The sequence below is a fragment of the Nanorana parkeri genome, unplaced genomic scaffold (genome assembly GCF_000935625.1).
Source record: "Nanorana parkeri isolate BGI_ZX_2015 unplaced genomic scaffold, ASM93562v1 scaffold48, whole genome shotgun sequence".
Lineage (NCBI taxonomy): Eukaryota > Metazoa > Chordata > Amphibia > Anura > Dicroglossidae > Nanorana > Nanorana parkeri.
This window is the reverse complement of record NW_017306316.1, coordinates 2428153-2444585: the sequence shown is the minus strand read 5'-3', so window position 1 is coordinate 2444585 and position 16433 is coordinate 2428153. Positions and strand designations below refer to the sequence as shown.

Below are 16433 nucleotides of genomic sequence, written 5' to 3'. Positions count from 1 at the left end.
ACCCAAAAAATGCTTGCATCAGGAGGATTTTGCAACATGTGTCCTTCTTACACTTCTCTGCACACGAACAATCAGTCGAGCTCATTGTCCATTTACAGATGCTCTGGAAGATACAGGTGCTCAAGGGGTAGCTGCACTGCATCTGTGGACACCTTTAGCCATAGAGAGTCTTTTATTTTTACTATTTTAGCTTATGTCGTGCACAACAAAGAATACATTATTCCTAAAGTCGCATTACATTTTTTGAAAAATGAAATCTGCCAACATTAATGCATCACCTTTGTTTGCCCATGCTCCTGTTTTCAACATAAATCTGCTCCTGCCTGTTGCTGAAATCACCATGAGTTTCATGGTGTCCATAAATCAACACCATGGATCTGCCCCTCTCCAGTAAACAACCTCGTCTGATTGACAGTGCCAGTGAAGAAGAGGTGTGCGCACGTCCTTTCCCTGTGATTCCGTGCAGAAATGTGTTGGTCTATGTAATGCATATGACACAGAATGCATACAGTCTCAAACACGAGAACACACCGCAAATGACACCTCCGTGTGCACTAACATACTATGGAGTGCATGACTGTACAAAATAGAACTATGCCTACTGGTCACAGAGGGGGAAGCATATTCCTTTCTTGAAGGGCATTTCAAGTCTATAAAGTACAAATATCGAGGTATGCTTTATGTGGGTTGATTCCTTTCATGATCATAAATGGCAAGATTATGTTTACTTTGGGTGGGTGAAATAGTTTATTTCCATTTTTGCATCCAAATTGGGATAACACCTATATTTTATATTACATGTTCCTATTTACACAGCAGAAGAAAAAAAAAAGTATTTAAATATTGGTGCTTACATTTTTTAATGTTTTTACTCGCTTAAATTTCCTACCTAGCTTCCCCATTATGTAATGTGGAGGGGGTTGTATGAAGTTATGTTGCAGAGCGGAGTGGGCTCCATCATTGGCATTATCTTTAATGGTAGCAAGAGTGCCCGTTCAGGAAAGTCCTCTGACTTGGACCCTAGGACACCATTCCAGTCTAGCCCATCTAAAAAGGAACGATGCTGGCAGAGATCACGATGGTTTAGTGGGTTGCGTTGTCAGGGTCCTTTCCATACATATTGGTCCCACCAAGCTGCGGCAACAAGGAGAGACACTCAATTGTGTTGGATGTACTGTGATGGCAGATTTCATATATGAAAGGTGGATGCTGATTGGTTGCCATGCACAGCTGCTCCAGATTGTGTGTGCTCCAGTTTTGATAAATTTCCCTCTGTCTTAAGGTTTTTAACCCTTTGTTAGGACAAGACAGCCCTACTCATCTAGTTTACAAGTGATGATGAAATCTGCCATCACAGTACAGACAGGGTTAATTATTTGGAGCACAACTTTTATAAAAACGGACCCTCAGTCTGTCCCCTTACATTCACACTGCCATCTAGTCTAATCACTAGAGGCTGTGTCTTATAGTGTCTCATAGTGTCTTATGCATAATCTTGCTCCAGCCAGCTAGAAAGGTCAGAAATATTTAACATGTATTTTATGTCTATTGTGTGAATGGGAGGACATAAAAATACATATAGGGGTTTCTCAAATCTGGCTTATTCACACAAAAAAATAAGTGCTTTTTCAGCACCAATTTGACACTGGGCTACAGCGCTTCTTTTGGCATTTTGTATCCAATCAAAAGCGGTCTTTGATGTAACATAATTTCTCTTCCTGTTTCCTGCTTCGGTGGAGAGTGTAATTTCCAGGCAAAAGCTACACTTGTATAGGGTGACATCGCGCTACTTTGTCGCGCAAAAACGCCAGTATTCAGCGACGTTAAGCTATAGCATTGAAGTCTATCGGGACCAAGAAGCGCGAAATCCGCCAAAAAGTAGCTCATGTTCAAGCTACAGCTAAAAGTGACATTGAGATTCAAGATGTAAACATCTCCATTGAAATGCATTGGAAGAGCTACATTGAGCTTCATATACGAAAGATTTTTGAGAGGAAAACGCACTACAAAAATCGCTCAGTGTGCATGGGGTCTTCTACATTATACTAGGCCAGTCCTGCATCAAAAACCACAAAAGCTGCAAAGTGAGCACTGAGAACTGACTTGCTGCTGCGGGATGCCGGCCATTCTAGGTTGTATCAATTTCTTTTGCATGTATGACATCACATATGTACTGGTTTGATGCCATACCATAATAATTGCACTTTATCTTGACTGTGAATGAATGAGATGAAATGCATCTAGTAAAAGCAATACATCAATAGCAGATTTATTAGTGTCATTCGTTTTGTAATATTGTTTAAATATTTTAATTGCATGGGACAAAATATTTACTGAAGAAATGAAATATAAATCGTTCTTCTGCACATGGCAAGAACTGCAGGTCTTGCTCTACAGGTGGCACTTCAATCATTACCATTTACTAAGAGCTTCTGCACAGGGTCAATGACTCCCACCACAGGCCATAAAAGCCTATGTGCTATCAAGAGGCAATAAAAACAGGATTTCACATGGTAAAATATACTATACAAGATTGTGTTTCTGAGAAAACAGATGTCTAGAACTACACATAAATTTGAGTTTGGGTCATGCGTTCTCCTTTACCTTACATTACTGTATTGATTTACTCATAATTCTCTTCCCGAAGCAGGCTTATTTCTTATGAGTAACTCCCCGATGCACAACACCAGTCATGAAGGACAGCCAAAAACGGATTAATACCACACAGAAGATGCCGCTTAATTGATGAATTAGGATGCCCTTAAAACCTAAATTGTTAGCAGCTCATTAGGGGACTGATGCTGGGCAAGACTGCTCTAGACAATTCAAGTGAAAAATATACCAGTCTTAAAAGCAGAGCAGAAGAAGGAAAACTAAAGTGCTTACATTTTTAGAAACAAATATCAGTGCATACGAACAGCTATATTTAATATATATGATGTCTGTGCTTCCGGCTTAGCAACTGCAATTGTGCTTTATCCCAATGACAAATAAAACCCTGCATGCTGTGTCCTATATCAGATTTTTTTTTTTTTAAATCCCTCAGATCCTCGTTTTCTAGTGGTTCCCCGCAGTGCTTTTTCCCTGCCTGGATGCCTCCATTAGCTAAGCGGCTAATGTGGAGCTACCAATGCGTGCTCGTTCACAGCCATGCCTGCAGTGCATAGACACACACACCCAAACACAGCCTTGCGGCAGGCCATGCCCCTCCTCCCCGCCCAGCAGTTTGACGGCAGAAGGAGTCTATGGCTCCTCTGCCCTTAGTATCCTCCCCTAGAACCAGGAAGTTCGGGACAGAGGACCGCTGTGGGGATCGGAGGCCATGACCAGCGCCGCTGACGCGCGTTCGCAAGGTAGAAAACGCCCAGCCTTTAGTAATACTTTACAACTAATTGAAGCAATGCACACAGTACATAGAAGGAGAACCTGCAACTCCTAAACAGGACCATAATATATGGCATAGGAAGCACATGTAAATGCCAACACATTACATTTTGTATACCTTACTTAAAGCAGAACTTCATCCAAAATACCAGATAAAAATGGATAGCCCATTAAAACAAATAATTGTTCTACAATAATCTGCCTAAATCTAGAGATTTTCCTGCACTAATTTATTTCTGCCCTCAGTCAGGTGGATACAATCATTCAACTCACTTCCTTTGAGCCCAGGTCATTCTAGACCCACCACAGCTTGAGACTGGACAGTGAAAGGGGAAAGTGATGTGCTCATCTCTGTCACTCTGCTTGACAGCACATGAACCGATGGGCTCCTTACTCTGCAATTTCTTTTCACACTTCGTTCTACTCTACAGGGACGGCAAGAGGCCGATACGAACTCAAAATCTGGTACCTACACTGCTTGCATTTAAAAAGATACATTTAATGAAGCATTAGTGATTACACGTCAGCATTAAAAAAAGTAGTAAAGCCAAACCTTTTTTTTGTTACCCAAAGTCAGCAGATAGTGTGATGATGCCTGCTATCTGCTGACAGTGCAAAGCCACCCCACTGCTGGGAAGGAACTGACAATATTGTCAGGATCCACCCTGGCTGTCTAAGGCCCCATTCACACCTGACCGTTTTGTAGCGCGTCCTACGCTCGATGAACGCTCTACAAAAAACGGTCAAAAAAATAAATAGCATTGTAGTCAATGGTATCGTTCCCACCTGTCCGTATTTCCGCCCGTCCCGAACGCACTACAAAACGGCCCACGCATGAAAAGGTCCCGGAGCGTTTTTTGCTGCGTATTGGTCCGTTTTGTAGGGCGGTTTCCATTTGTATACTGCCAAGTAGCTTTCGGAATCGCGCAACTTTTTTACCGTGAATCGCGGTTAAAAAACCGCGCAACAGACGCGCATATTACAATACGCATAGGTGTGAATGGGGCCTTAGTGACAGCTGGCTCTGCCTCTCTAGAGCCAGAACCAGTTGTGCCCACCCCTTTCCCTGTCCATTCCTCCAATGAAAGCTATCGGGCCTTAGTTATAGCATGAAAAAGGAAGAGTTAAGTTAACCCTTGCAGTGGGGAAGGGGACCCACTATTTTTCCCCCCTGGTGTTTAATGCAGAAACCCACAATAGCCAATTATTTATATTTCTCTGATTGGCTGCAGTAAACAAAGCTTATCCTTTGCTTGGTCTTCAACATATAAACATTAGGGGGAAAAAACATGGGTTGAAATATATACTGTTCTCTGCTGATTACAGAGCAATGAGCTAGTATCACATGTATGAGCATACTAAATGGAGAAACAACTAGATATAAAAAAGGAAAGAACTGGATAGTAGGAAGCACAGATAACAGCTTAGAATTCCATTCAATTTTTAGAGCTTCCAAACAAACTGTGAACCAATGGAAATAAGGAATGGCTCATCTACTAACTGGTGAGTTTTGTGTGTGAAGGATTGTTACTTGACACACACACCACTCGTTAAGGTGAAGTTTTCTTTTCCAACCTATCGGGGTTAACATGATGGTTACATCCCCAAACCGCCCCTCCACTTTCCTGAATTGCAGGGTTCTTCTCCCCGCAGGCTCCTTTTTGTTCTCCCTACACAGACACATCATCCATTCAAATATCCATTTACAGCATCTGTGAATGGAGAGACTGCAAGTTACGCTTGCCGCCGCAGTTCTCAATGGAGTACACATCACCACGCTTATAATCCATTCATACTTCCTCCTGTCCCTTAACAAAAAAGGGCCATACCTTGGTATGGACAGGGACTAGAAGAAGAAGTGTCTGCAGGAGCCAGAGAACTGCACATGGGATCCAGTGGTCGCGGTTGCAATGCTTTGCCGTCTCAAATGCCAAATAAATGAACTTTTTCTTTAATGTGGGTGCATTCATTATTTTTTGGAAAAAGCTGTCTATGCCTTTAATCAATGTTTAAACTTAGAAAATGGCCTATATGGTGCAAGGTTTTCCAGCTTAACAGCAGTAGTGACAAGACTTAAGTACCACAATACAAAAAGGAAGGAAAAAACAGCTGTAGCACTTCATAATCCTTTGAAAGCTTCTCACCAATAACGTGTGATTGCGCGCTATAATAACCTATTTTAAGTCATCAATATTTAAGTCTGTGGAGTCAGAGTATTTTAGTTCGTACTCATACAAATTATAGATGCTGAAGTGTTAATGTAACAGTTTCTATGCAAATCAAAGCCCAGCTGCTGCTAGTCAATAATACAAAGCAAACAGACACTGCGAGCCTGGGAACCTTGTAGATGGGAAAACAGGAATCAGGAGACTGAGCAGAACTGAAAACAAATGAATAAAAAATGAGCGCAACAGAATACATTGTGAGGGCTGTGTTTTCCTGACTTCCAGGATAAGCCCACACAATATGTAATGTAAATAAAGAATACTAGTAAGAAAGAAAAAAAAGATTTGCAAGAACCCACCGACACTCATGTTCTGAGATAATGCAGTCAAAATGACATCTGTGTATGCATTGTGTTCCAGACAGTACACGGATGATATTAAAAACCAAACTGGAACAAATGACTTTCTCCATATGGGTGGAGTGTGGCAGGGTTCAATCCCAATTTTGGTGGGCAAGACACCAGAAATATGTGCTATGGAGATGTTATTTATGTTAGTGACAACATCAAAGAAACTTCTGAACAGCAGTACAAGTAAACCCTGCTATCAATTCCAATCAAAGCCAAGAAGTTCATTTTGGTTGGAGTGACCCTTCTTTTGATGTCTCTCAGCAATGTATTATCACTGAAGCAGTTTTGTGTCTGTGATGGAAAGTTTTGATTTTAGAGAAGGTTGCCAAGAGATCAAACCACAAAGGAAAACACATTTTTATTAGCAAATATAGACAAGCATACTGTGTACTCCATTGTAGCATAAAATACTACAGAACTGATGAGGCAACATCCAAGTTCTAGGAATAAGGTGACTGACAAGAAGTACAAAATGTCCAATTGTAGAGTAATTGTTTATTACCCAGATTTACAGCCGGAAAACAATGAAAATCAAAGGGAATTTCCACTGCAATAGGAACATGCTAGTCAGCCAAACTTTTTGCTGCTGGCAACTGGAGTGAGGTTATTTTCCAACATTGGCCTAGTAGTTCTCAAGATTTATAGGGACTTTTCTTAAAGGACTAAAGTACACACGAAAAACCCCAAAAAACTAAAAGCTGCACTGCTCACCTTATTGTAAAAACAGAGCAGTGTTTGTTTTGCATGTACATATGTTTACAGAACAGTTTACATGTGATTAGGCTAGGGATGCACCGATGACATTTTTTTCCAGACCGAGTACAAGTACCGATACTTTTCCTCAAGTACTCGCCGATAGCAATAAGATAACTTTTTGTTTAGTGTCATGTGACAGTTTTTATAACACAATACAGACTAATGATTTTAGGTCAGTGGTGAAGCGCCAGGGCCAAGTCACAGCTACGGCCGCTGCGACACTTGTAGTTCTGCCACTGACTCCAAGCTGTAGATGGACTACAAATCTCAGCATTATATAGTATTGCAGAATGGCATCGACTAGAGGACTACAAATCCCAGCAGTACCTTATACAACACTGCAGAATATCACCAGCTATAGAGGGCTACAAATCCCAGCAATGCATTATACAGCAATGCAGATTATTATGAAGCTACATACTCTATCTTGCTCACCAGGACTGTGTGCACCAGGTCTCCAGGACTGTGTGTGGAGTGTCACCAGGGCTCTGTGGCCTCTCCACCTGGGCTGTGCTGCGTCACGCGGGTGCAGGCTGATGCGGGCGGCGGTAGGAGGAAGGAAGTGAAGTGTGGCCTGACCAGTGTTGTAAGCAGCACCAGGAAGGTGCTCACAAGGCTGCCCTGAGGTCCCCAGCAAGGGCAGGACCTTATGGCAGCCACCTGTGTTTGAAAATTTAAAGCGCCAGTATCAGCCCTTCATTTCGGGGCATTTTCACGAGTACTTGTGAAAATACCTAGTATCGGCACTGATACCAATAATGGTATCGTTGCATCCCTAGTTTAGATGTTCTATACAAACCTACTTCAAACTCCCATGTACATGTGTTTACATCTGTATATTTGCATTAAGAGTATTTAATTTACTGCTGGACACAGATTTCTGTTTTTCCTTAACGCAATAAAAACAGAACTCTGGGTAAAATTTTTTGTTATTAACCCCTTGCAGTCAGGATACCCCCACACTGCAAGAGTTAAGCGCTCGTTTTGTCTAGGTTTAAAAATAAAGTTATATTCACCCGATTCTCCGAGACGGCATGCTCTTAGACCAGTCCCTGGCGTCTCGTTCCCCCTCCGCTGTAGCAGTCTAAGTTCCTGAGTCATCACGTCCTACACACAGTGTATAGGAAGTGAGGACGCCAAGTAACATACTATTGCTGCAGTACAGGAGACAGGATGGAGGTAACGCCATCACAGCCAACCAGCTTGGTGGATCAGGCGAGTATAACTTTTTTATTTTTAAACCTAGGCGAAAACCAGTATTTAAAGTTGGTAGCCCGATTGCAAGGGTTACTAAACATTTTACCTACGGTTCTTTAAACTGAATGCACCTTTACACAGGTAAACAGTGTGCATTTTACAATTAAAAAACTAGGGCTGCAACAACTAATCGACATAATCGATTATAATCGATTATTGAAAAAGTTGTCAACTTTTTCAATAATCGATTAATCGGCTTCCGATCAGTTGGCCCTGTTCACGGCTCCACACACGCTGCGCGCCGCACCTCTTCCCCACCTCACGCTCGCCGCTGCCAGACCCGCATTTCCCCCCACATGGTGCTCTATAATGTATTGCTGGGATTTGTATTTCTCTATAGCTTATGGTACATTGTACTGTACATTATACATAGGAATACACATCCAGCAATACATTGTACGCTGTATGTATAATGTATTGCTGGGATTTGTTGTATTCCTCTATAGCTGGTGATATTCTGCACTGCACTGTATAGAGGACTACAAATCCCAGCAATAGTACATTATACAGCGCAATGCAGAATACCACCAGCTATAATGTACTATTGCTGGGATTTGTAGTCCTCTATAGCCGGTGCAATTCTGCATTCATTGCTGTATAATTTTACACTTTCCTTTTCACTATATTGCACACCACACTATTTTCTTCCACCGCTCCGAGCTTGCTCCTGTGATGGACTACAATCGCAATACAAACTAGTAGTCCCATCACTGGAGCCATTTTTTTTTTTTTATTGTTTATCCGATTAATCGAACTTAATAATCGGCTAACTAATCGATTTTGAAAATAATCGTTAGCTGCAGCTCTATAAAAAACATTACACGAGTTTAGAAACGTCCATATCAGGAATTGCCCCTGTGAAGAAGACCTTCATTTGTCCTGATGGGCGAAGGATATTTTTTAAAAAAAAGCTTATATTTTGATGAATCGCACCTATACCACATTACATTGTACATAAAATAGAGCAGACTTCTAATCAGACACTTGCATTGTGGTAGCTGGCACAAATGAAAATATTCAGGCCTGGCTCTCACTTGTAGGTCTGCCCTAACAGGTGCAAATATGCAGAAAAGAAAATCTTAGGTGGAAGGGTGGACAGAGGGATTCAAAGACCTTTAGAATCATGATGCATTGCAATTCATTTCCACCAGCTATTTTGAATGTAGAAGAACGTTACACTGCAATTCTTTTTATATGCCCATAAGTAACGCGTATGACCGTAGTCCCAGTGGCTGGAAACGGCTGTTTTCGAACAAATAAAAATCGCTGTCGATATATCTAGCACGCACAGTGCCCAGAGTGACATGTTTACTTACGTTGTCATGCTTAAAAAAACACAACATCTTCAATTCTCGGAAGACCCTTTTGCAAGAGACTAGATTCTGGAAGACGTTGGGCATCTTTTTGAGAGCAACTCTCTTTCCATCCCGTGGATCTGTTACTGACCTATAAAATGGAAAAAAATCAATTAGGTATTTAGGAAGCTAATACTTCATGAAAATTAAGTAGCATATTACAGACAACATAGAAAAGGAAAAAGTTAATACCCTACATAAAAACATCCATCACTAGACAACAACCTTGAGAAATATTTTGGCTCATGAGATGAGAATGGACTTCAGAAAATGAAATGTGATAACTTATACTGCAGTCACACTTCTGCTCTTTGGCCATGTTCCCTGCCACCAATTATGGGATCCTAAGGGAGGTGGGAGTGGCCAATTCACTTTAGAATACTATATGGGTACCAGATTTTGCATTATCCTGACTACAGAAGGAGTCTATATGCACAAAACTTGAGATTTTTTTTTATGTTACGATTTTACAGGCCCAGATATTATAGTACATCTTTACTTGTGGTTCTGTAAAAAGAGCCCAAATAACAATGCACATAGGATTCAACATTTAACATGAAGCATAAGCAGCAGCACAGTAGTGTTCACTGGTGACACAGACAGATGGAAACGAGTTGTTAGGTAAAAACTTTAGAAACCACCTTTAAAATATAACACTAAAAAGGTATCCACAGACACAAGATGATCCTCCACTAATCCAGACACGGATATCATTGTGTCTGTTTTGCCTCGAACTGTACAGACACCCTAGAAAACAAAAGGGAACAGAGAGCCACCTCCGTGTGTAAAATGGTTTATTACAATAAATAAAACAAGGGATAAAAGTACTCACAAACAAACGTTTTCATCAGGCTTTAACAACAAATGAGAGGCCACACTGTCTGTTAACCCAACATGGTATATCCCCGACCATGTAACACGGTAGTCTCCAGTCACATCACCGTCCACCGACCGCAGTCAGCCAAGATTGATGCGTTTCAGGGGCAAGCCCCCTTCCTCAGAATCAAGAATCAGAATCATGATTCTGAGGAAGGGGGCTTGTGCTCTGTGCCTTTTGTTTTCTATATTCGTGGTGGAAGAACCAGAGCCTTGGATGAGCACCCCCTCAAGTTGTTGTAAAAAACTGTGATAAACTGTTGAAAAAACTTTGAGTGTGCAACAGCAAGTGGATTGTTCAGCTGGCAGCCATTAGCGCCAAGAGCTAAAGAAAACTTTTTGTCTGATGTACAGACACCCTAAGCTGGACAATATCAGGGGAAGAATCTTGGGTGATCCTGGTTCTAGCAATGATCCGATCACCTTGGGTGAATTTTCCAGGTTCTAGCAATGATCCAATCACCTTGGGTGAATTTTCCTGGTTCTAGCAATGATCCGATCACCATGGGTGAATTTTCCTGGTTCTAGCAATGATCCGATCACCTTGGGTGAATTTTCCTGGTTCTAGCAATGATCCGATCACCTTGGGTGAATTTTCCTGGTTCTAGCAATGATCTGATTACCTTGGGTGAATTTTCCTGGTTCTAGCAATGGTCCGATCACCTTGGGTGAATTTTCCTGGTTCTAGCAATGATCCGATCACCTTGGGTGAATTTTCCTGGTCCTAACAATGATCCGATCACCTTGGGTTTGTTTTCCTGGTTCTAGCAATGATCTGATTACCTGACCATTTTGTGTCTATTTTAGGGATAGATACAAACAGTATGGGGAATAGAATAGCACTGCAAAAATGCCAAGAAAGGCTATCGATTCAGGTATTAAAGTAGTAAAAAGGTCTGGGCGTTTACCTTAATGCATTCTCTTTTTTTACCCCAGTCTCCCCCACACTTACCTCTCAGCTGCGCTGGTCCCCGCCGCCGCTCCTGAAGCGATCCTCAGTACCCCGAACCTCCGGGTTGCCATCAATCAAAGAAGGAAGGGACGTGGCCTGCCACAGGGCTGTGTGTGTCTATGGACGCACCCAGCCGCTGCGGGGACGAGTGCGCACAGGTGCCTCCATTAGAACGATGGTGGCACCCGTGCAGAGGGCGGGGGGGAAGAGCCTTTGTGGGGACCCACTAGAAAAAGAGGAAAGTACTACTTTAAAAAAAAAACAAAAAAAAACAACAGCCTCCAGCAAAGGAGGGTCTCCTTAAAGGAGAAATGAAAAAACAATTGGCTTTAATATCACTTTAATGAAAAAGCTGCTCCCGTGTCACAGATGTTCACTGACTGCAATTTCAGGCATGCTTGGGGATCCTTATTCATGGTGCTGAATGGACTATTATAACTTATACAGAAATAATTTAAAAGGTGTAAATAAACCTTCTTATATTTGCTTTGTAAAATATACCACTCAAAGTGCTTTGTTACATTTTTCTTGCCAAGATCTAGTGAGTTCAAAGTCTCCTATACTCTCTGCTGCACTAAAATCCTAAAGAATGTTGTCAGTCCAATTCTTTAAAGGCAGTGTGGGGCAAATTCCAGGGTCCAGGTAACCTATGCTCCTTAAAATTTACAGCTGATGCCTAACCTTTGAGGTTTTCTCTAATTGTCGTCGATGGAGCTGGCTTCCAAAAGAAATTCTGTTGGCTCCTGGATAGAACAGACTGGCTCTTGATTTCCATATGGATTTCCCTGCCCCCTTTTTGAACTACAGAACACCTTCCGACATCTTATGAAGCTGAAGATAGAAGTGTTCTGCAGTCCTAACACTATGTTCTAGGGTGACAACACTGCTCCTCCATACATACTATACAGCGAGTATTGTCACCATCGGACAGGAAGTGTATTACTTGCAGTATTCCTAGGTAAAAATAAAAGGAAAAAGAAAACTAATGGAGCCATCACATCTAGAACATTTGTGTTCCTGTGTTTAAGTCTGTTTTTTTTCCAGCACTGGGAAAAACTAATGCAGTAGCATCTTTAGTTCACTCTGATGAAAGGTCTGAAATCTTGTTTATACTGTTCGGAATTTACAAACCAATCTGGATGAAATAGTTAACTGAAAAACCGTCATTTAATGCTTGCAATACATAAACTATTTTCTATGACAGCCATCCTCTACGCTCTGATCTGCACAATGCAGACACCTGCAGATGTCGGTTCTTGGGAAGCCAGTTCTGCAGCCGCATATTTTACAATCATTCAGTTGGAAATGTCATTCACATTCCACAAAACAGTGAATGTGATGCCAGCCCTACAGCACTGAAGAAAGATCTTTACCACTACAACACATGTTGCCCCTCAATGGGTTTCCACATCTAATTCTGTGCTTGGATGTTGCTGCTGGCGGGCAGTCTAGCTTCAGTTAAAAATTCCTATCGAGATCTAAACGTTCTCTCTAAACAGCAAGCAGTCACTTCAGACATGGGGGCAAAGCTTTTTAATACAGTCTGTGGTGAATATAAGATTTCAAGCCATACTTCACTATTACAAACTAAAATGTAACACATGTATGTCATTCATGCAACACAAAATAAGCCTGGTCAAAAAGTCCAGACTTCCACACACACCTAGAATGCCATGAATTCGTACAGCACTCTACAGTAGTGTGGTAAAACATTGCTAATCTTATGTATAATGAGAAAAGAAAAAAAAAAACTTATATGCAAACATGAAATTTGCACCATCATCACTAAAAAGCACTCTTCAATAACGGAGAGCAAAGAGCAAAGCAAGAAAGTAGCCCGAAGTGTCCAATAATAACTACTAGTTGTCATGGAATACTGAAAAAGTATTTTATGCAAGGCCTGCCAGGACATAAAATTGCTTCCCAGCAAAGACTGGAAGAGCGAGCTGGAATATAGAATAGGGGAATATGGGAGCTGCAGCTCTACTCTGGAGTTCCAGTATGGTCACTCCACCTTGCATGACCGTACACACACAGCTCACATCTTCTGCTGCAGCAAGGTAAGTCTCAATACCAAAAGTTTAATTCTCCATTATTTTAATTAAATGAAAACTCAAAGTCTTAGACCATCTGGTAAAATCCATGCAGATAGGAAGCAGAAAGGTTTCCTCCCCAAACTAGTCATATCCCCTAGCTCTCTCCACCACGCTGGGAGGAGGGCACAGGCTGGCTATTGCACCAACCCACTACCTGCTGTATTTACATTCGACTGCCATCTGCAGAATCTTGTGACTGGCAGCGGTCATACCCGGGCTGAAGCTATTCAAGCTCCATGTGCTTACAATACAATTATTTAAAAAAAAAAAAAAAAGTGAGGGAAAAAAATCATTTTCTGTTTCGGCCTGACAAATTCTGCTGGGGGAGGTGCGTTGGAGTGCCATTAATTTCAATGGACCCCAAATGCGCCTCCCACCCACAGTGTGATCCCCTGCATTGGACCACACGGTACCACAACGATGTGCGTTCCATTACAGTGTAATTGCATGCAGTTAATTCTGAAGTAAACTTATGTTTGCAACACTGCATTTGTGTATTTTAAAGGATGGGATTTATTTAATTTTTTTTTTATCCGAGCAAAAAAAGATTTTAAAATTGGCCAACTAATCAATTATGAAAATATTCATTAGTTGCAGCCCTGACATTCTCTAAAGTTTTTTTTCTGCATTATAAGATTAAAAAAGTATCATGCCAATTACCAGGAAAAACAGAAGATTCCCAATATGGTTTTTCTATAAACCAGAAGTAGCCCCATCATATTATAAGGTCACACGCAGCATAAAAAAGCCACCAGAAATTCCAGCACAATGACAAGTAGCCATGAAATATGGAATCGCCGATACATTCCCTGCAGTTGATGGGTGTTTTAAGCACATTCAGATAATTTGATGCCCATTCATTTTTAATGGGTTGCATTAAAGCAAATCATGCTAATATGCATTAACGCCCCACAAGGAGTTTAATAAGCCTTGATAACTTTGCCTGTGCTGGGGTGGAATGGCGGCCCATTCAAAATGAGTAGGTTTACGTGACAAAATGTTCCCTAATGCACTTGCAGTGATGCACCATAACAGTTCAGACCGGGGGGGGGCTGTTTTGTGTATTTTTGATATATTAACTTGGATGCTGTCCATAGGTTGACAAATCCCTGATGACGGGTCCTTTCTAACAAGACATCAATATTCTAACAGACCCCCGACGTCCCCCTATCCCCCTTCTGCTGGAGAAAGAAACTGAGAACAGATTCTCTAGCCTCACTTGCCCAGCACTGCACTGAATCAGAAGTGTTCTTGAATAAACACTTAGAACTCAGTTTTTATGTGTAGGAAGATCACTAAACCTTATAGTAATGTTAGCTGATCTAACAACCACAATTGCAGTTGTTTAATTGATTGTGTGATATCACATTGATTAGTGCTAGCTGCTTTTGATATTTTGGCACGAGTTGTGTATTCAAAGCAAATGTTACCTGATCTGCTTGCTCCTCCACCTTGCTGCCGCTGATTGGCGGGAAAGTTAAAACAGTAGCGGCTTTGGTGGTGTGGGATAGCTGGGTAAATGGTATGAATAAATGTTGGTGGCTTGAAGGCCTCTGAGAACATTTTTGAAACATTGTAGGGAGCATCAAATGGCTGTGGTTGCAGAGGGTCCATAAACGTCTGAAAATACAAGTTGCTTAGCGGTCATATTATTCGACTTGCTTCAATATATTATAATTCACTGACCCAGAACCATCAAGTGTTTCAAATCTCTTGCTTTATACTTGTTCCAGGTTCCTCTCCAAGGAAATTCTGACATCTCTACCATCCCTTTCACCCACCTATTCATACATAAAAAAAAAAAAAAACCTTCCTTTAAAAAAAAAAAAAAAAAACCTTCCCTTCATATCATTACTCCACTGTTGGCATCTTCAGGACCATGTGAGGACCTTTGTAATTAGCAACCACTGGGAAGTGTCAAAGTCACCAGAGACTAATGTGTGCAACTGGAGGACCCCCCCTATTCTGCAGTCAAGAAGAAAGACCACTTTGGACCTGGCATGTCACATGACCATTGATTAAGGTAAGAGTGTGGACCATATAGTTAAAAAAGTTTTTAAGTTTTTTTTTATTTTTTCATTCACTAAGGCAACTAGCTAGGGAGGGGTGAGGGGTCCCTTGGCTGGAGTCAGCTTTAAGGCTAGGTGCACACTTAGGCGTTTTTCAGTTTTGCGCGGGTTGTTTTTGCTTTTAAACACATTTCTCCCATCATAGACATGTCTATGGGACCAAAACCTTGTGGCAACTGAGCCACAGGCGTTTTCGCACGCGTGATGCTCAGCTCCAAAATATTGAGGCCAGTAACAAACAAACAACTAACATTTTATAGGAGGTGGTCAGCAGTGGCAGTCTGAATATCTTTAATTACAAGTTTCCTTTAAGTATGCCAAACCGGCCGTACTGTGATACTAACCTATATTCTACCGACCAATTCGGCAACCAAATTCATCAAACCCCAAGATAATGATTTTCTTTATGTTCAAGAGATCCCTGAACCAAAATGCCAGCCAGACTGCATATAAGTGACCGTTCAAAAGAAATTCTTCTAGCACACACCATCACATGCCTGTGAAAGTTGCCAGTCACATACAACATCACTTTGCTTCAGAGGGATGAGTAATTGATGTGCAAACTGCTAAAAATACAGGTTAAAAGTTATACTTTAATTGCTTTACTGGCAAACATCTTAAATATGTTGGCTTTCTCTTACCCTTTGGCATTTGCTTAGAAGAAATACCCACTTATCCCTCTGTTTATTCTTTCCCAACTTCTATCTTGTTAAACAAACATGAAAGGTGCCCTCGAGATGATCTTCACTGTCTCCGGGGTTGCTAAAATACTTCAAAATAGTCCAGAAATCCAAGGCAGTGTCTGCTGGGGAGAGAGTGCCCTCATTTTTGGCTCACTGGGTTAAAAGACTAATGTGGGAAGCCATGTAACAGAACAAATACTCTGCCTGCAAGCAGACTCAAAGCATTTGAATCACCTGTAAACTTATTTCCTTTATAGTTTCTATGACAGAATTAAGTACAGTACATCTAATTCTCTTTGATGTGATAGACAAGAGCCAGATACTAGTTATACAAGCAGCAATGAAAATAAAATCTAATGCCGACTATAGATGAACAATCCCACCCCAATGTTTTCTCTCAAGTCTATAGAGAAAAGGAATAAAGCATCAA

General features: G+C 41.3%; 1 protein-coding gene across 1 annotated transcript in view; it reads right to left on the bottom strand.

The window, feature by feature from the left end:
• Positions 1-16433, bottom strand: part of NLK (nemo like kinase) — a 159367-nt gene that overhangs the window by 67700 nt on the left and 75234 nt on the right. Inside the window, 1 exon segment of the mRNA XM_018573597.1 lies at positions 9289-9418. Coding sequence (XP_018429099.1) covers positions 9289-9418 — 130 coding nt within the window.